At 30.1% G+C, this 23,229-nt stretch overlaps 1 protein-coding gene across 1 annotated transcript; it reads right to left on the bottom strand.

Annotated features, from left to right (window-relative positions):
* Positions 1 to 1,081: 1,081 nt before the first annotated feature.
* On the bottom strand, positions 1,082 to 22,384 carry LOC129969105 (collagen alpha-1(XXVI) chain-like). Its single transcript, XM_056083515.1, has 9 exons — positions 21,988 to 22,384; positions 16,435 to 16,569; positions 14,367 to 14,464; positions 11,501 to 11,559; positions 10,724 to 11,024; positions 6,785 to 6,952; positions 5,258 to 5,325; positions 1,282 to 1,375; positions 1,082 to 1,203 (listed from the first exon to the last, which is right to left on the bottom strand). Exons 1-9 carry the CDS (start codon positions 22,092 to 22,094, stop codon positions 1,115 to 1,117), a joined length of 1,119 nt encoding a protein of 372 aa, XP_055939490.1. The 5' UTR covers positions 22,095 to 22,384; the 3' UTR covers positions 1,082 to 1,114.
* Positions 22,385 to 23,229: the final 845 nt, after the last annotated feature.

Raw genomic sequence — 23,229 nt, 5'->3', positions numbered from 1 at the left:
CTCCAGACAATTTAGCAGAATCATAGAAATGAAGTTGTATCTAAGCGATTTATCTGAAAACCAATATGGCCAATATTCTCGGCAAACCCAAGGTCGTCTCAAGCGACTAGATTAATTAGATATTTAAAAATTTAGACAGATTAAGATTAGATGAATTTAAATATGCATACAGATAAACTTGTTTATCAGAGATATGACGCCACAGAACTGGTCTCCATTAGAAAGGTTCATATATTCAATGAACAGAGCATATATAAAACAATTAAAATAGCTTAGTTTTAATGCCCGACATTTTTGGGCAATTACAGACATAAAAATATAAAAGATTTAACTGGAATTATGTAAAACCAATATCCCTGGCGAACCAGTCTGATCACCAAAGATGATTAAAAATAAATATGAATGGGTGTTTTGGTGCGTTTCTGTTGGTGCTCTACAGGTCGAACCATTTGACCTACAGCTATCACATTTGGCACATACATATCATAGAAGGTAATAATCTGCACTTCGGTGCAATTTTTAAAAAATTTTAATCGAAAATTAAGCCGAATTTTGGCTTTTTCCGCGATAACTTCAGAAACTATATTTGCACAAAAATTTTGCACCGTTTTAAAAGTTTAGAATTAGAAATTTTAGAAATAAAAATTATATTTGATAAAATGTTCATATTATATTAATATTTTATAATTCAGATAATTTGTATTTTTAAATACTTATTTGGCAACTAAAGTTCTTAATCGACCTGTTTGCGGTCCCCTTTCATCGAAGCGGTAATTGGCAGCTACGTAGTATACGTGTCAGTGTATTAAGTAGTAACGTAGCACACTGGTACGTATGCACAGAGAAACTGATTGCATTAATTTAACCTTTTTCCCAAATTATGCTGAAGTGTAAAATTTTTTTTAATAATATGAACATAAAACTGAAAGCCCGCAAATTTGACCCATTTTAAGTTGTATGACAATTCTTATGTCAATAAATTAATTTATTTTTTGCTAGTAAAAAAAATTCATACCTACTATCGTACTCGTTTGCAAAATGTATTGATCTTCATAACAGAGCTAAAATAAAGCAAAAGATATGATTTTAAATGTGTTTATTATTGTATTTATAATTATTCCACAATTCGTCCATAACGGTCCAGTACAGGTTGATCTTCGTAGCGAGGGAATTGTGTGGTGAACGTCGGACGTTCCTTTTGTTCTGCAAGAGATGGAAAAGTTTTAAAAGGAACAATTTTGTAGTCATTATTAACAGGATGCATTCAAAATTTACACTCACCAAGTATTTTCGGCAAGGCTACTTCCAAAATGGACACTCTTGCTTCCAAATTTTTTACATCTTGAACTGTCTTCTGTACATTCTCTAGAACCACCTATATAAAGATGTATAAAGAGAGTAACCAGATTAACACACACACATATAACAAAAGCTAAAGAAACTCCCCTCCCCCAGGCTCAAAAAGCTCATGACTTCAAATCATGCTATCAAGGATCACCTCCTTACCACCATCATCCTGTAATTTCAAGCGAAGTCGAAAGATAAACATCGACTAAGTCCCCGACCTCAAGAAATGGGTCGATTTCGACAATTTCATTCGCCACTCTTAACACTTTGTAAGCGTAGCTACCAATCAATTCATCATATCATAATGTTTGCAATTTCTCCATTTCTTCTATCATCCATTTTCGAAAGAAATCGGAAAAACATTACTTTATTGCATACTCTCCATGGAGAAAAACCGCAACAAACTACCCCAATGCCAACAAATATATAGAATTCATTAATTTCATATGAAAGCTTATGATCCCTAAATACGTCATCAATGGACGTCCCCCCCCCCACATACTATTCCCCAATTATCGTTAAGTATCGAAAAAATAAAGCTTTGACAGAGACCCCAATCACAACAGTTCTATCGATTTCACCTACTTTTATTTGCCAACTAATTTCCTCACTTTATCAGCACAGCAAACCGGTCATAATGGTAAATGTTTATTCCGAAAGTATAATTTAAATTGTACTTTATTTTTTAATACAAGATTTAGATATAGTTCTTCAAAGTTGGTTGACACCACAAAATTAATACTATAAATATAGCGGTGAAGGTAAAGGTGCCTAGTTGTTGCGAAATTTAACGAAAATTAATGTATGTCGGACCTCTTAAATTTGAAGAGTTTCATGTAATCCGTTATTGAACTGGAAAATTCTGCTTCATTCAGAAGAAAATAGGACAAAGATACACTCCTACCGATAATACCATAACAAGTATAATCTTTACTAATAATAAAGAGAATGGCTATATATGCTTGTGCTGGCGCTCTACAAGATAAATCTTAAAAAGAATTATTAAATTTAAAACAGATATACTTTGAGGGTGAGAATATAAACTAAGACAATTTTTTTGTCAAAAATTTAAAAATTAAACGAAATTTCGATGTTTTTACAACATTACTGTCGAAAACATTATACAAAAATCAGTTTTACATTTTAAAATTCAAAAGATTATTTTTTCAATAATATCAACTTAACTGCAGCACAATTTTCTTTATTTTAATTAATTTAAAAAAAAAGTTTTTCAATCTTATTTTATAACAATATATTTCAATGCTATAAAAAAATTCAAATAGCTTTCATTATTTCCACAAATATTTTATCCGGAATTTTTTTTCTCCTTGTTGTTGAAAATAAAAGTCTTCATTTTTACACGACCAAAAGGTTTTTATTTAAAGTAAGTTTTTAAAAAACTTTAAAATTTTGCTATATTTACAATTACGATATAACTTCACACGCAATCTTTAAATAAATTCAGCAACAAAGCATTTGTATTAGTTAAAAGTTTAAAATTAAAGTTCAAATTTTAGATAAGATTCTAGAAAATGAGGGAAATTCACAGCACAATGAAAAAAATGGTGCAAGACTTCTAGAACAGTAAGAATTACACACTTGTCAAAATGTGAAGATTAAATAACAATGAAATTATTAAGAGCAATCTATATAAAATATTTAATTGAACGATTTTAGCAACCATTTAATATTGGCGAACCAGTTGGTCTTCAAAAGCGACTACTGAGAAATAGGGAAGTGATGCTTCAATTAGACAAAAGGCAACATTTGATCGCAAAATAGATTACACGGTTATTACATTTTCAATAGCTTTGTGATATTATGGGGTTAAATTCTATTTAGAATGTTCATGGGCACGTCGTCTTGAATGTCTTTATAGTCTTTGATAATCTTCTCATGAACCAAAAGAGATTCAAGACTATCAACACAACCTTAATTTATTTTAATTCGATGCTTAAAAATGTTTTATCCAGCTAATCATAAACATCAAATTAAGCATAAGAGATTTAATAGAAATTAATATCCTCAATGAAACAATTGTCACCAAAAGGCAGGTTTTTAAATATGTATTTTAAAAGCAAAAGAAATTTTAATTTTAAACATATTCCTAATGCTAATTTTTTTTTCTGAAAGTTTAAAACCAGACTTATTTAATTTTTATATAATGATATGTAAAAGCATAAAGAAATGCAAGCATGCATTCAGAAAAATCCAGTATTAGAAATACGACAAAGTGAAATAAAGAAAATTCAGAAGTAATCCTTTAGTTACGCAACCTATCAAATGATTAATTTTTCAAAAGAAAATCTTTTGCGATATTTACTTAATTTTCAAATTCGGTTAAATTTGGTTTAATAATTTTTTTTTTTTTTTTTTTTTGAGTTTTGAGTTTCTAGTTATGCAATAAAGAATCAACTGGAGGAAAACAATTTGAGATATGGCTGTTTCTTCCGAGAAATAAATTTTTGACGCAATGTTTCATTCAAATGGCTTATTGCATTATTTTATTGCCCAATGGATGACAACTAGTTCCATTTTGGATAACAAATTACGTATAACTAGACAATGATTTCAGCAACGAAATCAAAGATTGGTAGTTGGGTAATCATTGCAAAAATAATCCAATTATTCTCTATGAAGGATTTTTCTTCGTGTGGTCATTGTTCTCCTGGATTGGCTATTTCACGTTTCCTAACTGAGAATCGCTGGAAGACTAGTTTGAATTTCAAAAATAAAAAAACACCCTTGAATATTATATTATAAAAAATTTCATTGGTTCACAGAAAATAAAATTAACTGAAATTGCAGCCTAACATCTTATTTTCAAATAGAAAAAGAAAACCGAGTTTTTCGCAGCCAATAACTTTGTTTTCTCATATCCGAAGTATAACAAAAATGTATTGAAATCATTTAAAAAAGAAGTCGAAATCGAGATTTTGCAGAATTTTCACATTTCAGACTTCATTGACTGCTAAAACCGTTTTATGTGTCATTATATATGTCTATCCGTAAATAATATAACTCAAAACCGCTTTCAAATAGATTAAATTTGACTGCTACTGAAATGTACATCCAAATTGTAAATTTCTGTAAAATTTTGAATGAAATGCATTTAGAGGAAGTTGATTCGTTTCCGAATCCTAATGAACACAATAACTACAAAGCGTGAAAAGTTCCATGGATAAAATTGGATACACTGTTGCCACATCTAAACTGTAAATTTTTTTCTAATTTTGAGTCAAATCTGTCAATGAGTTGACTATATGTCAATCTACACTTTCGCATGCACGGTACACGGGATAACAATGATAGGAATTAAATTTGATATATGAATTTGATACTAAAATTATACTTAAATATATCATTTAATATATCTATATTATTCAATCAATAGGAGGAAAAAATGCATTCGAAATGCATTTTATACAAACACAAAACTCTTGTGCGGGATTCAGAGTTGTGCACTCGTAGCGCTCATGATTCTACTTGGGAGAAAGAGGGAGGGGGGAAGCAGCGTTATTGGAGAGAGTAAATGTTGCGGGAAGATTATTCTCTGCCGATTCATATCTAATCTAAATATAAAACACGTGAAAAAAAAGTCAAATATTTGTTATTGGTAGTAAAAAATAGTTATTTCTTCCTCCTACTTGAGAAAGCTGAGATAGGCAGTGTTGTTTAATAGATGATGAAATGAAAATTTCAGCATACAATAAATTAGAAGTTTATACCAAGACAAGTATTGTTCATAATATTAGGCTTAGCACGTAAATGAGAGAAAATATATTAAATGGTAGATGTATAACATTTTAACAGTTTTCACAGCAAGACAAAGCATAGAATGAGATGAAGGTACTAAGGCATGAATGGCTAAAAATTCCTCGCAACGAATCAGACTAGCAAATGTGTTTACCTGCATCAGAGATATGTTTTCTTGATAATCCAAATCAGGTGCCACATCTCCTTTTCTTGGAACGAAAACTGTAAAAAATAAACACTTTAGTTATTCATCATCACATATGCCTCGAATCGTGGCAATACGAACAAATGAACTATTTTATCAATTTCAGTAAAACGTCAACTATCCGGATTGAGTGAAACAGCAATCACCTCGGATAATCAAAAATTTTAGCTTCTAAAATTTTTTTAACAATCCTGTACTTATGAGCACTGATTATATACACTACATATATTTTCATGGTTCCAAAAAATTTAGCAACAAGAATAATCTGAAATTATGAGAAGACATGTTTTGCTAATTTTAACTATGTTGAAATACAGGGTGTTTATAAAGTCCCGGACCCATTTTGATGTTTAATAACTCATAAAATAATAAAGATAGATTTAAATTAATAACATAAATGGTTAAATAGACTCAAAAAGTTTCATGACCCTTGTCAATGAACTTCCACGTGTGCCCCCTTCGTCGCACGGAGAATATCAAGTCGATAGTCAATTTCACGCCAGGTAGCGACAAGCATGTCGGCATCCACAGAGCCATTTGCGCACATTATGGCGATTAACAATGCCAGAAACATGAAAGGATGCTTCATCGGAGAACATTATGCTCTTCAGAAAATCAGCAGCATCTTCTATCCTCCTTAGCATATCTGTTGCAAAGGCCATCCTCCTAGGTCTATCGTTCGGTTCCAAAACTTGAACAATTTGAACTTTGTATGCATGCAGTCTTAATTTTTTCTTAATAACCTTGTACACCGTCGAAATTGACATATCCAATTCTGTTGCCGCTGATCCCACAGATATTCTAGGATTGTGTAAAAATGTCTCTCTGACATGCTCAACATCAAAATCACTTGTGCAAGGACGTCTGGAACGTTTCTTATCTTCGATACTTCCAATTTCTAGAAAATTCTTTTTCCACCGCAAGGTGCTGTTTTTGGATGGAGGATCTTTTTGGTAAATTCTTCTGAAATTTCTCTGCGCTTGTACTATCTATTTCATTTCTATGAACCACCATAAAATCTGTGCTTTCTCTTGTGGTGTATGCATTCTCCTTAATATCCGCTCGAATAAAACATCACATACAAAAGTACTACATAGAACAAACACATCAAAAGTAAACATAACATTGCAATAGTTGACAAAAACAAAAGAGAGAAAAATGCAATTAATAAGCAGACAATATTTAGAAAAGTACAGATATTTAGACTGGAAAATGAAATTATTTGAAATTAACCACACGCGCAGACGATATTTACAAAAGTAAAAATATTCAAACCTGAAAAGGAAAATATATGAGTTATTCCATCAATAAATGTCATAAGTGTGTTTATATCTTTATTATTTTATGAGTTATTAAACATCAAAATGGGTCCGGGACTTTATAAACACCCTGTATATTCACAGCTACCTCTGTACGCTGCAGTTTGTTTTTGAAAATTCATACAACCAAGCAATCACTTGGAAAATTGTCCCTCACCATCTCCACCTCTGGTTACTGATCCTGGAGGACCGGGGGGTCCTTGAGGCCCCGGTGGACCTGGAGGTCCGGGAAGTCCCACAAGTCCGGGTTCACCATCCCTTCCAGGTTCTCCTTTTTGTCCTGGTGGTCCAGGAATTCCTGGAATTCCGTCTCGTCCTGGAATGCCTGAAATCAATGCACACTCAATGAATAAATAACAAAGGATTATTTGGTTCTGCTAATTTATTGTTTATTCACTTAATTTGACCATGAAATTATCTGAAGCTGAAATTTAGTCCAATCATTCAATCCGTCCATATTATATTTACTATTTATACAAATCTATAGAGTTTGTTCGCTCTTGATTAAATTTTGCAGAAGTGCTCTTCAATACAAGAGGAAGATCGTTGCATACTTTGTAAAGTCCAAAAATTAATTAAAAGTTAAGCAAATATTTGACATTTTACAATTATATATTTAGAAAATATTCCCCTCCCCCCCCAAAAAAAAAGATTTTTATACTACTTTAAAACTGGGAAAAAAATCTTGCCTTTTTAATGATTCCAGTTTCATTTTCGCGCAATTCTTTTCTTATCTTTATATATCAGTTTCCAAAAATATATAGCAATGCTTTTATTATTATGATTATATTCGATCCAATTTCATTGTTTCATTAAATTATTCAGCTTTTGTAGATGTTAAAATTAACATAAAAAGTTTTCTTTCGACATTTACTCCAAAGTAGGAATTCCTCCCTTTTTATTCCGTACAATATACTTTAATATGCACTCGCAGCAATTTAAAGTTGACTGGTTTCATTAAATTCATGTTTTCAGTTTTATCAAATAAAGTAAAATTTTAAATAAACACTTCGCATATTAATAGTTCAATAACCAAAAGAGCCAATATTACGGGTGGATAAGTTAGTTGCCAAAGCTGGTTTATACAAAATATTTTAAACACTCTTCTATTAGTGTACTAAACAGTACATTAAAAAAATCTCCGTATTGGCAATCAAAACTATAGAAATAAAAATAAAATGGCAAAAACATGCTCAATTGATAGAAATTCTCTACGTACATTGGAATTTTAAACACATTTTCTACATATATTTAATTAATAGTTTAGGAGTTTTTAATATGACATTGATTACTTGTGTTCGCTTTTAGTATTGCTTTTAATCCTCATGTTTTTATGAATTTCTTTTTACCTTAAATTGAAACATGATTTACTTTTTAAAGCTCTAATTATTTTTACAAGGTGCCAGAGAAATATTTGAAAAATTGTAAAATTATTCAAAACTAAAAAGGTATAAGAACATGTATTTAAGTACTTACGGTAGAACGGCAAAAACTAATAAACCTCAATATGAGGTTCTTTGACTGAGCATAATCTACCTAATTCCATGCTATGGAATTGTGGAATTATAGACTGAATAGCATCTGTGACCCTGAACCCTGAAACAGCTGTAACATCTGGTACACACTCTTTCTATTCTCACATGAAAAAAAATCTAAGGAACTTAATTTTGAAAAATCATATACGATTACCAAGCGAAACTTTCTCATTAAGTCATTAACAGATCAAACGTAGCGCCATCTATCAGATTCTGAGAAACATGAAATAAAATTTTACTAGTCAAATGTCTTATCGAAAGGAACATTAATTCTTCACTTACATAATTTTGTAACATGTCTAAGAATTCCTGTCCTTATTTGTGTTTAATAATTTTAATAACTTTTATAAATCTTATGGAAGTTTATCAAGTTTTCCGAAATTCCCTATCGGATGACATTTCTAATCTATACTTATAATAAAGCTCAATATGTGTGTGTGTGTGTGTGTGTGTGTGTGTGTGTGTGTGTGTGTGTGTGTGTGTTGGCGCTCTACAGGCCAGACCGTTTGACATACAGCTACCAAATTTGGTACATGTATATCTTGGAGGTTGGGAATGTGCACCTGGGGTTTCTTTTTTCGAATTTTTAATTAGAATTTTAATTATTAATTAAAAACTAACATTCCCGCCAAAAAAAAACTTCCATTTTCACCACCGCCAACTTTTCCGCCAAAAAAATCTTCCATTATCCCCAGCGCCAAACGAGAAAGGCTTCAGTTTTTTTTTTTTTCTAAAAACAGTAATGAGGCTAGGGTTAAAATTTTTCGGCGGATTATTTCAATCGGTTCTGTTTATTTTCTTAATGTTTGATGCATTTAAAATTAAACATTGTTAATGAATCAATCGTTCAGATTCATTCTGAAGTACTTTTGAATTAAAATAAAACAGAATAAAGGAAATTAAAAATTTCTAATCCGCATAGCGTTACCCCAACTGGCGTAGAAAAAATCACGTATTTGCGTTACGTAACCGGCGAAGAAAATTCACGCATGCGCATTCTGTTCTGATTGTTGCCATGACAACGTTATCAATGGATGATTTTAATTATTTTTGGGTTAGTTGCATGCTTTTGTAAGTAAATTGTATTTATGTTAGTTATATATTTTTTGTATATGCTTATAGTTTTAAGTACATCGTTTTTTAAGTAGTTTTTTTAAAACCTGTTTTCAACCGTTTATTTTAAACGATTCGTTTTATTTTCTTAGTGTTTGATGCATTTAAATTTAAACATTGTTAATTAATCGATCTGCTCATAATGAATCTAAGAAAATTTTGTTGACCAACTCTTGAGATATTACATAAATTTAAAAAGATATTCTTTAGTGCCCATAAAGTTTAAACGCTGAGTGACTCTATTTTCAGTAATCAGATTATAAAAAAATGCTTTGTTTCAGTAAAAAATATTATTATATTAATTGAAGATAAATTCTTTCCACTTTAATTTAAAGCATAAATTCTACGGGTGCTAACAGAAAATGAGAGAGATACATATTACGTTATGACTGAAGGCCTTTATAATATTATGAATGAATTATATGATAATCAAAATTTGAAGTTTTAAAATATTTTGATGAAGAAGCTATTAAAGTAGAAATTGCAAAAAAATATTTAATTATTAAAATTTTAACGAACATTAAGATTGGCGAACCGGCTGGTCGCCAAAGGCGGCTAGTATTACTATAAATAAAAGTCATTGTGCTATTCTACATTTCTTGCTTAAAGAGCTGAATCGAATGTAACGAACTAATCATACGACATAAGAATACAGTTATATTTTTAAAGAACAAAAATTAAATATTTAATTAGAAATTAACAAATTCTTTTTACTCTTTAAATTAATCTGTTATTTTAATTTTTTTTATTTTAATTCTAAAATAACAAATGCTAATAACATATGGAGAAAATTAGCTGTGAATGGTTTTTAAAAATTTTCTGGCTAAATCGATATTTTAATTTTAATCGAAAGACGATAAAAAGATTTAGTATGTTAATATTTTATACAAAATTAGTTTTTGTATTAAAAATACACATGAAAAGATTTTAATACCCCATAACACCGGGTATATTAACTAGTGTAGAATAATTTTAAATTAATGGATGTCTTAATAGTTAAGTGACCTTACTATTAAGGAATACCTTAATAGTAAGGTCACCTTAGGATGGATGGATGGATATTGGATTTTTATAGCGCAAGAGCCAAAACTGGCTATGCTGCGCCAAAACAAGTGGTATGTGTATATTACCATATGATTGTTAAACAAAACATTTCCTCAAGGTTAAAATACAAACAACGTTTGTATTTTCACCTTAGGAATAAATGGACGGACAGACTTCCCTTTTCAGAATTTTGTCTGAAATTTGACAAAGATGGTGAACAGACGATGAATTTTATTTCTCCAACTCCCAACGTTTTTCATTTATCGTGTTCACATATAATTTGAAAACATGCAATAATTTGAAATAGAATAGTTTGAAGACATGGGAGAAAATTTAAGTAATTCGAAAAAAATAAATATACAAAAGAGTCTTTAGAATGGAAGATAATTCAAGAAATTTCTTACCAGGTCGTCCTTCCAATCCCGGCAACCCTGGTGCTCCAGGCGCCCCACCAGACCAATTGTCATCCCCAGATATTTCAGGAACGTACACTGTTCCTGGAGTTCCGGGATCTCCTTTGAGACCCCTTTCACCAGGGTCTCCTTTAGGTCCCTGTCTTCCTGGGATCCCTGGAAGTCCTGGTGGTCCTTGTGGGCACTGGCAGTCGTAAGGTTTGTTGCGACCTCGTGGGTCATCGCTTGGAGAAGATGGAGGAAGGTTCGGATAATCTTTTGGATTTTTGTCGTCTCTGTTGTCCCACTTCACCTATAGAAAATTTGAAATAGAAGCGATATAGTGATGAATCTTTACTAAAATAACAATGTATTCGTCTACACAATTATGTTCGTCTACACATTGCCAGATCAGTGAAAGAAGCTTTAGAATCCTTTCACTGAGATGTATTATTCCACTCGCCGTATTTACTGGATGTTGATCCTTCAGACTACTATTTCATTCGCTCCATGCATAGTGGCCTTTTTGGAAAAAAGTTCAATTTCCACACAGATATTTCAATTTAACTTTCAGCTGGAAAACCATCACTGTGTAAGGATTACATGTCATATTTCATATTAATTACTTGCAGTTACACATGGACAGAAAAATTTTCGATTTCTATTATGTTCACATTCATCAAACTTTCAAGGCCGAATTTTGTAACAACATTTTCTCTAAACATATTTTATACGCGAGAAAATTAATGTTTTTGATATAGTTAAAGTTCGAAGAAATGTTTTACTTACATTGTTTCCATTGTAACTATCCTTTCTGGAATCCTTGGATTTTGTGCAATTCAGACATTCTAGAAAAAAAAAGTGGCAGCTGATGTCCAATTTTTAATATCATTAAGCAAGATAAGGTGTAACAACTGGGAAAATATAAGAGTAAAGAAAATATATTTGAGATTTGACAAATCTGGTCAACAAAAAATAGCTACACTGTTCTTTTACAAGTGCCGAGAAAACTTATTTGCGACAAAATAAAATATTGTAGAAGGACGAGACTCTTTATAACTTCCTTATCAGATAGATGAAAATAGACGAGTTTCAAACACAGTTATTTAATTATTTTCTAAGTTCCGCATTTCGCAAGATAAACATGAAAATACACGACACTCAGAACACACTAATAATGACACCTCTCCCCCAAGGAGGATGATGAGAAATACACCTTGATATTAATAAAGTAATGCCATCTGTTATATCAAAAGAGAAGGTAGTAGTTATGTAACCTTTACAATGTATAATTGTTAAATGAATCAATTTATTTTAAACCAAGTCATCCATTTTGCTCATTAAATGCCAGAAGCAAAATGTGCATAAAAATAACAATAATTTTTATCGACTGGCATATTAACCGTAAAATTCGTATGAACATTCTACAAGGCAAATTGAATCTAGAAATGAAATTTGGCTACGAATCTTTGTATAAGTGTTTCATAAGAAAGGTTTTAAAAATTCTTTTATTACAATTTTAATTAAAAATTAAACGAAGTTTTTAATGTTTTCCTCTGAAAACTGATGAATAACACACACACACACACACACACACACACACACACACACACACACACACACACACACACACACACACACACACACACACACACACACACACACACACACACACACACACACACACACACACACACACACACACACACACACACACACACACACACACACACACACACACACACACACACACACACACACACACACACACACACACACACACACACACACACACACACACACACACACACACACACACACACACACACACACACACACACACACACACACACACACACACACACACACACACACACACACACACACACACACACACACACACACACACACACACACACACACACACACACACACACACACACACACACACACACACACACACACACACACACACACACACACACACACACACACACACACACACACACACACACACACACACACACAAATTATGCCACTTTAAAAGTTAAAAAATAAACTTTCATAGTACCGAATTTATTTTGACGTAATATTTTTCTTTGAATATATATAATTTTTTCTAAAAACATTTAAAACACTTCTCTTAAAAATATTTAAAAAATTTTATTTTGTTACAAAAATTTGTTGCTTTACTAACTTATATCCACACGCGTTGCGATAATATTAAATACATTTTTTTTGTGTGCATATAACCATTTTAATATAATGAAAAGTAACTTAAAAGTAATAAAGGTGAAAAAAAATCAACTTAAGACAATACACTACGATGCTTTCGATTAAATCTACAGATCTTTTAAAAAAATCCTTTAAATGACACCAAATCTGAAACGAATGAAATGGTTTTCTAAAATAATTTTGCATTTTGCAAAGTACAAGACAATTATATTAATTTTTTAATCTTACGATTTAAAAGTAAAGAAATTAGTTAATTGATACGAATTCTCGAAGCAATAATTTACAATAAGGGAAACCGAAAGAACTAATTCTCCAGCCCCGATCACTAAGTTCGATTTCGTTAATTTTTATTCCATGTAGAAGCTTGTGATTATTCGACTGGATATATCATCAATGCCCGCCTATCCTTCTATTTTTCGAGAGAAATTTCAAAACGTTTCACTTTATAAGAAAAGGCCAACGCAAAATTTAACAACCCAATTCCTGTATCAATTTAATCAATTTTCTTTTCATATTTCGTTTAAATTTTCATTTTCGTCATTTTCGTTTCGTCATGTTTAAATACATCATGAAACTCCCTGATTTTTTCATTCCTACTCTCCAATCTCAACAATCGAACTGATTTTGTCAATTTTACTTCGATTTTTAAATAGTTTTTCATTCATAGCTAATCAGAAGACTATGTCGTTTATGGACAATATAATTAGCTTGACTAAATTAACCATGTTCTGACTTCGGCACTAGTGACTTAACCGCAAGTGACTTCGGCAACTCGCTGTCGGTCCACTATTTTAATAATAGCATTAATACAATCGTATCGATTAACTTTCCTAAAAATTATATTTTTCCTGTTATTTTATATTTTTTGCACTACATACATAAACCATTCTGATTGTTTAGCCATGCTGAAAAGTGGAGAAATTAATTGGCAACGAATATTGATAAAATCGGTCTAGTTGTCGAGATTTGGGGGAAGGGAGGGTGCCTTATTTTGAAATATTTGTTAAAAATGGAGAGGGATGAACAGGTGACCATTGAAATCGGTATATATGTTGAGACTGGGCAGCTAATTCATTAATTTAGCCATTATTTTAAATATATAAATAATGGATAAGCAGTTGGTCAACGAAGGTGGCCAATTTAAATAATAGTAAACACTTATGAGCATCAAAATTTTTTTTTCTAGAATTTAAGGAATGCCAACACGTCTGATATTTTTATTATTTACATTTTAGCTAGATAACAGGTCTCCAAAAAGTTTTAACACACTAAATCTTACAACCAATGAATTATCTTCTAATCACACATTTATTAACATGGAACCCGAAGAAAAATTGTTCTTTCTTTAGTTCTCCATACGACAGAATGAAATAGTTTTTTACAACATGCATTCACAGAAAAAAAAAAAAAAAGCTATTACCTGGTTCACAAGTGGGGCCGCTGTATCCAGGGCAACATTTCCACAATGTTTCAGTTTTGACTTTGTATGTGGTAACATATTTCGGCCTTTGCATCACTCTGTAATTCCAATGAAAAGGACATGGTTTTATTGTTTGGAATTCCAACTTTTTTTCAAACATATTTAGATACAAAAAATTTATTGAATTAAGAAAAACTGGGAAGTAATCATTAAACGGAACATGAGATATCGGCTAATAACAGGCATAGACTATAATCCATAACCAATTTTAGAATTTCATATTTTAAATAGAGGCATGAATTAAACGCATTTTCTTGCATGATCGGATAACTCATTTATGAAATACAATTTATTTTGAAATAAATTTGCTTAACTATTCATTTGAAAGATTCAGCAATAACGGTTTATAATAGCGACTTCGATTCTTAAGCAATATGATAAAAAACAACCTACAGCTCAATTTGGTTAATTCGAAGTTCAAAAATCCAAAGTAAAAATTCGATTGCTCAAAAATTCGAATTAACATGATCTAAATTGAATATAAGAGATCAATAGTTTTGACATAAAACATAATAAAGATTTTTAATGTTTCATTATCTTAATTAACAATAAATTAATAAATAATTTGTATAAATAAAGTCTTTAACAATCATGAAATTTTAAATTCTTTTAATAAACGACACGTTGTGTACAAAAGTTGTTGAATAAAACTTCGAAATTAACCAATTCAATACCCATCACTAAAAAAATGAAGATGATTGAATAAAATGAAAAATAAGAAACCTGGATTTCATCTTTGAATATATTATGCAGCAATAAACTAAGCGTGAATTAAGGATCAAAAATTATCTTAAAATCATTAAATACACAAAGTATAGAGCAATTGAACCATTTGACTACCGATTTTAAAATCACTAGTTAGATGCAACACTTGCAATTAAGTTCAAATATTTTTTAAAGCGGGTCGAGCTGTTATTATAAGCTAGTCGGTAAGATCATTATGTAATTCAACTCTACAATAATGAAATATAATCATTAATTGGCGAAAATCAAGAAATATAACAGAAAATAAACTGAATTTCAAACCGTTGGAAATTGATGACAGTTTGAAGGCTAAAACCAAAAGCAATTCAGAGATCAAAACAAATTTTAATTTTGATTTCAAATTAACCAAAAATTTGAATAAAAGATGTTTTATTCAATAGAACAGTATTCGCATTATCAGAATTGTATCTAAAACGATAGAATCGGAAAAATTTCTTAAACTTTTAGAGTCATTTTGAACAGATCTCATAACGTAGAACTTAGGATCTGATAAAGAAAAAGCGTTTGAACTCAGATTACTTTCCAACTTTCCACAAAGTTCCATTATTTAACCAATGCATATTTAACAAGAATAGTATTTAAAATGAGTAATCGAATCTCAAACTACCGATCTTCCGATCTGGACCTTTATTCCTTTGTTAGCAACAAATTTTTATTTAATGTTTTGTTTAATGAAAAAATTCTCATGGAAATTTAATATTTTGTTACATTTTGACTTACGTTTGTTACTTTTTTTCTCTTGGAAGATAATTTGTTTATACATAAAATCTAATTCTGTTGATCAGTGCATTTCAATAAAAAGGTTTATTTCAGAAAAACTGATACACTCAACATTTCATGCGTAAATACGTTTAATTAAAATCTGGAAGAATATTTGACATGCCTATATTTTGTCGAATATTCAAATTAAAATTTAATAATCCAAATATGTAACAGACGATACTTTAAAATATCACAAAAGTTTTATAGATAATTGCAGTATGCAGACGATAAAATAAATTGAAAATAAATTCAAAAATTATATTTTGTTTCAATTTAAAAACAAAACAAAAAAATCGTTTGGAAAAGAAAATTGTTATTTTTGAATTAATAAGTTTAATTTGAATACGAAAACATTAGGAAAATTATATCCTTTTTAATAAAGCTACGTTTTTTTTTTTAATTTATAGGAGACAATTGTTATATTTTGCTGAAAAATAAAAGTATATCAATTTCTTGAAAACTTAACATCAAATTTTCAAACCTATATGAAGTACCACAGTTTTCGTTATACGGCCAGTAACCGCAGCGTTGGAAATCTCTTCCTACAAAAGTTTCGGTTCCATTTCTTTCCTTACATGAAGCCAGTTTTGTCACTTGGTAGGAGCACCAATTGTTACTGCATAGAATAAAGCATTCATTAGTATTTTAATAAACAGTGAAAAACATGAAAAGAAAACAATTTTTAGTTTAGAAAGCATTCCAGAAATATATATAATGAGTTCAGTTGATCATTTGGCGATTAAAATAGTTGGACAAAATAGAATACTTGTGTTAAAATTAAAGATAATAAGTGGATAAGAATTCTTTTCCCGAGATTTTCGCTGAAAACTAAAAGATATTCGAAATATTTTCTAAAATATTCCGAAATCCTTAATCACAAAGTGTGTTATTTTTAAAAATAGAATTCAAATTAACTTGTGACGTAAGATATTTTGAACCCCACCATAACAAAACAAAAAAAGGTTAAGTGATACAATTGCTCTTAAGGGAAGGTTCAAATCTATATCAGAGTATGCATATTTAACGCAATTGTAATTAAGTTTTTTATATTTTGATAAATTTAAATTCATGGATAAATCAATGCAGTAAAGCACCGTTTATACATATCTTATGACATTTCAGACCCGATTCACTCATAACCAGTGAAATGTTAAAGAGCATAATGCCTTTATTACATGTTAAAAATATGCCCTCCTGAAAAATGGTACCTGAAAGAGGATCACTTTCGAAATGTATGTACAGTGGCTCAAAAAATTGAGAGTACACCTTACTTTTACTTGATAAATCCGATTTTCAATATAAATAACACATTACCGGGAAGTGCAAACGCGTTTTTATTTTTACACATAACGAAAGGTTTAATTTAGAGTAAAAATAAAGAAAAATGGACGAAAAACTTCTAAACTGAAAAATTTCAGAAGCATTTTAAATAAACATAGGCAGAATTTTGCCTCAAAAAATTGAGAATACACCAATGAAATTCTTGTAATAACACGCATAGAAACAAAGTGTCACTATTAATTTGCATGTCTTTTGGCTCTTATAATGGCCTCTAAACGTCCTGATACCGATTCGACCCATTTTTGGTGGTATCTGAAGATATTTTACCCCCATTCTTCTGGCAACACTTGTTTTAATTGGGTTTTGTTTCTAATTTTGTGTTTTTGAATCACTTTTTCGAGTATGGCCCACGAATATTCAATGGTATTGATGTCGGGATACTGTGGTGGTGTGTGTAACTGCTGTTTCAAATGAAAAATACACCATATTTTGACGTTACGTGTATTCTGTTTGGGATCGTTTTCCTACTGGAAAATGAAATTTCCATCCAAACTCAAATGTTTAGCACTTTCCTTTAGATTGCTGAGAAGTATATCCAAGTAAACCCTATCGTTTATAATGTCATCTATAAAAATTAAATTTCCTACCCCGGATGAAGCCATTCAACCTCAAATCATGACGGAGTCACCATCATGTTTAACTTTAGTATCTAAATTTTTTTGGATCCAAAGCCGTATTAGGCTTTCTCCATACAGAACGATGACTGTCAATGCCAAAAATGTTGAGTTTTCTTTCATTACTAAATATAGCTTTCTTCCAAAGGTTATTGGTCTTCAATTGATGAATTTTTGCAAACTTCAAATACTTTTTCTGAATTTGCAAGTTGATGAACGGTTTCTCTCAAACAATGCAACTTGTATATCCAGCTTGTCTAAAGGCATTTCGCACAGTTTCAGCACTTACACTTCTGCCTATGATTTGAAAAGTTTCTGCAACAAGTTGGATGAACCATATGGTCGCAGCAATCTAAAGGAAAGTGTTAAAAATTTGGGTTTAGATGGAAGTTCCATTTTCCAGCAGGACAACGACCCCATACAAAATGCACGTAACGTAAAAATATGGTGTCTTTTTCATTTTAAACAGCGGTTACACACACCACCACAGTACCGACATCACTACCATTGAATATTCGTGGGCCATACTCGAAAAAGTGATTCAAAAACACAAAATTAGAAACAAAACCCAATTAAAACAAGTGTTGCCAGAAGAATGGGGGTAAAATATCTTCAGATACCACCAAAAATGGGTCGAATCGGTATCAGGACGTTTAGAGGCCATTATAAGAGCCAAAAGACATGCAAATTAATAGTGACACTTTGTTTCTATGCGAAATATTACAAGAATTTCATTGGTGTATTCTCAATTTTTTGAGGCAAAATTTTGCGTATGTTTGTTTAAAATGCTTCTGAAACTTTTCAATTTAGAAGTTTTTTATTGATTTTTCTTTATTTTTACTCTAAATTAAACCATTTGTTATGTGTAAAAATAAAAACGTGTTTGCACTTCCCAGTAATGTGTTATTTATATTGAAAGTCGGATTTATCAAGTAAAAATAAGGTGTATTCTCAATTGTTTGAGCCACTGTATATTAAGATATCGAACTTAATCATGATTGACGAATTAATGGAAGTCAAATTATCTTTGAAACTTCTGATTTAAGCGGCATTGTTTGAAAATTTGAATATTGAAATTTTAAAATGAAATATTTCGTATGGGATCAAAATTATGTAGATAAATGATTAATAAATTAAAAAAGATTCTTTAAATAAATTATCGCCTCGAAATTTCGTATTAAATTTTGAAACCGATAAATTGATTATGTTTTAAAATTTCAAAATATGTTTTTACCTTTGATTAAAAAGAAAATCGATGAAAAACGCACAAATTTAATATTTCCAAACATTTTGTTGATAAATTTTTCGTTATGTTTTAAACAGTAAATTTTGTAAAATTATTTCTATATGCAATTCTAAATTGTATGACACGATAAAGAATGAGAACAAACTTAAAAATTCAAAAAAAAAAAAAAAAAAATCCTTTCAAATTATTTAACAGAAACTAGGAAACACCAATATTCATACTCGTAATGGCAATATTTACAAGCTATTAATGGCTATTTAAAATATATTCTGATTATGCACTTTAACCTCTTAACTGTTTTATTTTCTTTACTGTCTAATAAGATGACACCTTCTATTTTGGGAATATTTCCTTATTATGATTCAAATGGAAATTCACTGAATACTTATCTATGTATTCGAAGTAATTTTAATATTGAATTATAATCGTTATGAATGGTTTATTTTTTTGCTTACAACTATCAAAATTCGATAAATCGATGCACGTATGGCACTCGGGCAAAAAAGTTAAGCGGTTAAATAACAAATATCTTATTGTAGAAAAATTAAAACATTAGAAAATGTTATAAGTGAGGGCCAAAAATTAAGACATTTCTCACAAAAAAAATTTACTTTCAGAGGGTCCTTTAGAGGGTTTAGTTTCACTAACATTCCTTTTTAAAGCAACATTAGAATTATTTTGGGATGGACTCAAAAAAAAATATACTCGTACAAATATTCGAAATTCTGAATTGCAATCAGAGGACGACACCCTCTTTCCAATTTTCTGCCCCACACCAGCAGGAAGACATTTAAAGGCCTGACAATTTTTTGGTGGAATCGGGTCTCGAAGCCGAGACCTCGCCAACAGGTCTCTGTGCTCTCAACGCACGCTTTATATTCACAAAAAAGTAAAATAAAATCGAAAATTTTGGAAACTGATTGATTTTAAATATTCCTCATTATACTAAATATTTCTATTCGTTGTCAACACAGATGTAATCGCCCATGCTCTAATATATATGCATAATCCAAATATTTTTATTAACTTTTTTTCTTGATAAAGTGAATGAGTTTGATGAATAAGAACATGATCTCTGTTAGATTCGGAAAAGCAACATACAGATAATCTTTCGAATCACAGCCACAATCAAACTGAAACTCGCAAATTTATTTTAATTTTGTAGCTTTGCATCGGGTGGATCCTAGCACAGCCCACCTCTTGGCGCGTTTTTGAATTCTCGCCAAACGATAACGTCGCCAATGTGGCAACCTAGACAGATTTTTTTATTTATTTTTAATTAATTAATTTTATATTTTATTTATTGTTTTATTCTTATTTTTATTTATTTTTATTTATTTTATTTTATTATTATTTAATTATTTTTTATTTTATTATTATTTAATTATTTTTTATTTTATTATTATTTAATTATTTTTTATTTTATTATTATTTAATTATTTATTTTTTATTTTATTATTATTTAATTATTTATTTTTTATTTTATTATTATTTAATTATTTATTTTTTATTTTATTATTATTTAATTATTTTTTATTTTATTATTATTTAATTATTTTTTATTTTATTATTATTTAATTATTTTTTATTTTATTATTATTTAATTATTTATTTTTTATTTTATTATTATTTAATTATTTATTTTTTATTTTATTATTATTTAATTATTTATTTTTTATTTTATTATTATTTAATTATTTATTATTTTATTTTATTATTATTTAATTATTTATTATTTTATTATTATTTAATTATTATTTAATTATTTATTATTTAATTATTATTTAATTATTTATTATTTAATTATTATTTAATTATTTATTATTTAATTATTATTTAATTATTTATTTTATTTTATTTTATTTATTTATTATTTTTTATTTTATTTTATTTATTTATTATTTTTTATTTTATTTTATTTATTTTTTATATTTATTTTTTATTATATTTATTATTATTTCTGGCCTTCAAGTATCGCTTTTTAATTGAAAAATAATAATGATAAATATTCAATTAGTATTCAACTTGGCCAGATTTCAAATAAGTCGCCAAGAGGTGGGCCCATCTCGGATTTTACCAAAACTTCATTTTAAAATTAACTTAAATTTTTACTGCTTTAAAATATTCACAGATAGATCAGCATAACTTTGAAGTTATCAGAAAATGATATCTTTCGAAAGGATTCTACAGTACATTCTAATTTACAAATGCGTAAAGAAACAGTGGAATAAATATTTATATTATTTGTAAATCTGTTTTACGAAGAGTTATTACAAAAAAAAAAAATGTCGTTTGCTTGGAAAAAGATTAAAATAAATCATCTTCGTATGACAAATGCAGTCCGAATTAGTCCAAGAATGCAAGCCAAAATGACAAATGCAGTCCGAATTAGTCCAAGAATGCAAGTCAAAATGACAAATGTTGAAATATCCATCTAAATGTTCAGCTTAATTTTGAAACTCCACAAGAAAATTCAATGCTTGTAGCACAATAAAAAGCAACATAAAAACATTATTTTAATGTAACTGAAAAAAATACAGCTTCTCATTTGAAATTAAAAATTCAAATAATAAATTCGTTACTCCAAGTTGCATGTTTTTTTTTTGTTGTTGTTTTTTTTGCATTTGAATACCTCGACATCATTAAAAAAGTTATATAATACAATTAATTACAAAAGATTATATATATAAGTACAATATTTAATAAAATATATCACGTTTCTATTTCAAAAGTTGGAGATTAGTTTGGTTAGGGTTTTTAATGTGTCAGCACAATAAAGATCATATTATCCATATTCTACAGTAATTTTTATATTTAAAGCATATATCCTCACCTTTTCCTCCCATAAGCGGCGGCTTCCGTGGCTGGAAGTGTCCAAAAAAGCACCAAGAACCAGCATGGTACTGTCAAATTAACAACCCTCTTGACAATCAACTTCATTTTTTCTTAAATTACTTATCAGTCTCTACTATAATTTCAAATTTTTACTCAAAATTCCACATTCTTGGTTTCAGTTTCAATTCAAAATCTACACTAGCAACAACGTTTCCGGCCCCGGGGATCTCGCTTTGCGTTCAACTTCAACCCTTAACTTCCGTTGCCAGCAGCTATTTGAAAGAGCTCTCAGAAAAACTTAAAAGGACTCGGCCGCTTATGACAGCCCTCATAAATAAACCAGGGGAAGATGAGGGGGGAGGGAGAAGAAAGCATCCCAAGGGTGCAGGATAACAGACGATGTCTTCCTGGAGCCGGGATCTCCAAGAAAGAACTTCAGACGATAGGTCTAAATCTTCTGCAGTAGAAGAGGAAAAAACATAAGTGATGAATTGGAAGTTCTTGAACCTCGGATAGAGGAATCATAGACGTTAATTTAGGATATAAATTAACTGGGGTGGTGGAAAAAGGGTTAGGATGAGATAGTGCTGCTTTTTATTTTCCTTTCTGAGTTCTGTAAATGGAATGCTTTTCCGAATAACGTAAAAACCGGTTAACCCATCTACAGAGAGGAGATATTTTTGGTCTACGTCACCGAAGTGAGCTCTTGAGTAAAACTTTGGATAGAAGATAAGGGTTTATTCCAGTGGGAAAAGGTACTTCTTTTAGTTTATTTTATATGATAATACTGTAGGGTCGATGACTCATTTGTTTTCATTTACAATTTCAGTATGAAATGGAACGATGTAATGAACTTTCGACAGCATTTCAAGATGCTTTATGAATAAAAGACACGAGAATTAATTAAATAAAGTAATAATATAAAACGAACAAATCAAAGAAAGGAAGTTTTTACTTTCTTGAATACGGAATATACTAGGAGACGCCACGATGACCTGGTGATAAGGTCTCAGCATCGGAAGCGGTGGGTTTCAGGTTCAAGACCCGATTCCACAAAAAAAAAAAAAAAAAACGTAGTGTAAGAGGGTATGGTGTACGTTAAATCCATCAGGGCTAGACTTTCTCCCGCTGGTGTGGTGTGGAAGTTTGGAGAGGGGTGTCAGGTCACGTATCGTCCTCGTCATCCAACTGCGGTTCAAAATTATGAAGTCCTTCCCATAATAGCCCAAGTGTTGCTTTA

The sequence above is a fragment of the Argiope bruennichi genome, chromosome 5, assembly GCF_947563725.1.
Source record: "Argiope bruennichi chromosome 5, qqArgBrue1.1, whole genome shotgun sequence".
Taxonomy (NCBI): Eukaryota; Metazoa; Arthropoda; class Arachnida; order Araneae; family Araneidae; genus Argiope; species Argiope bruennichi.
This window is presented reverse-complemented; position numbering and strand designations above follow the sequence as displayed.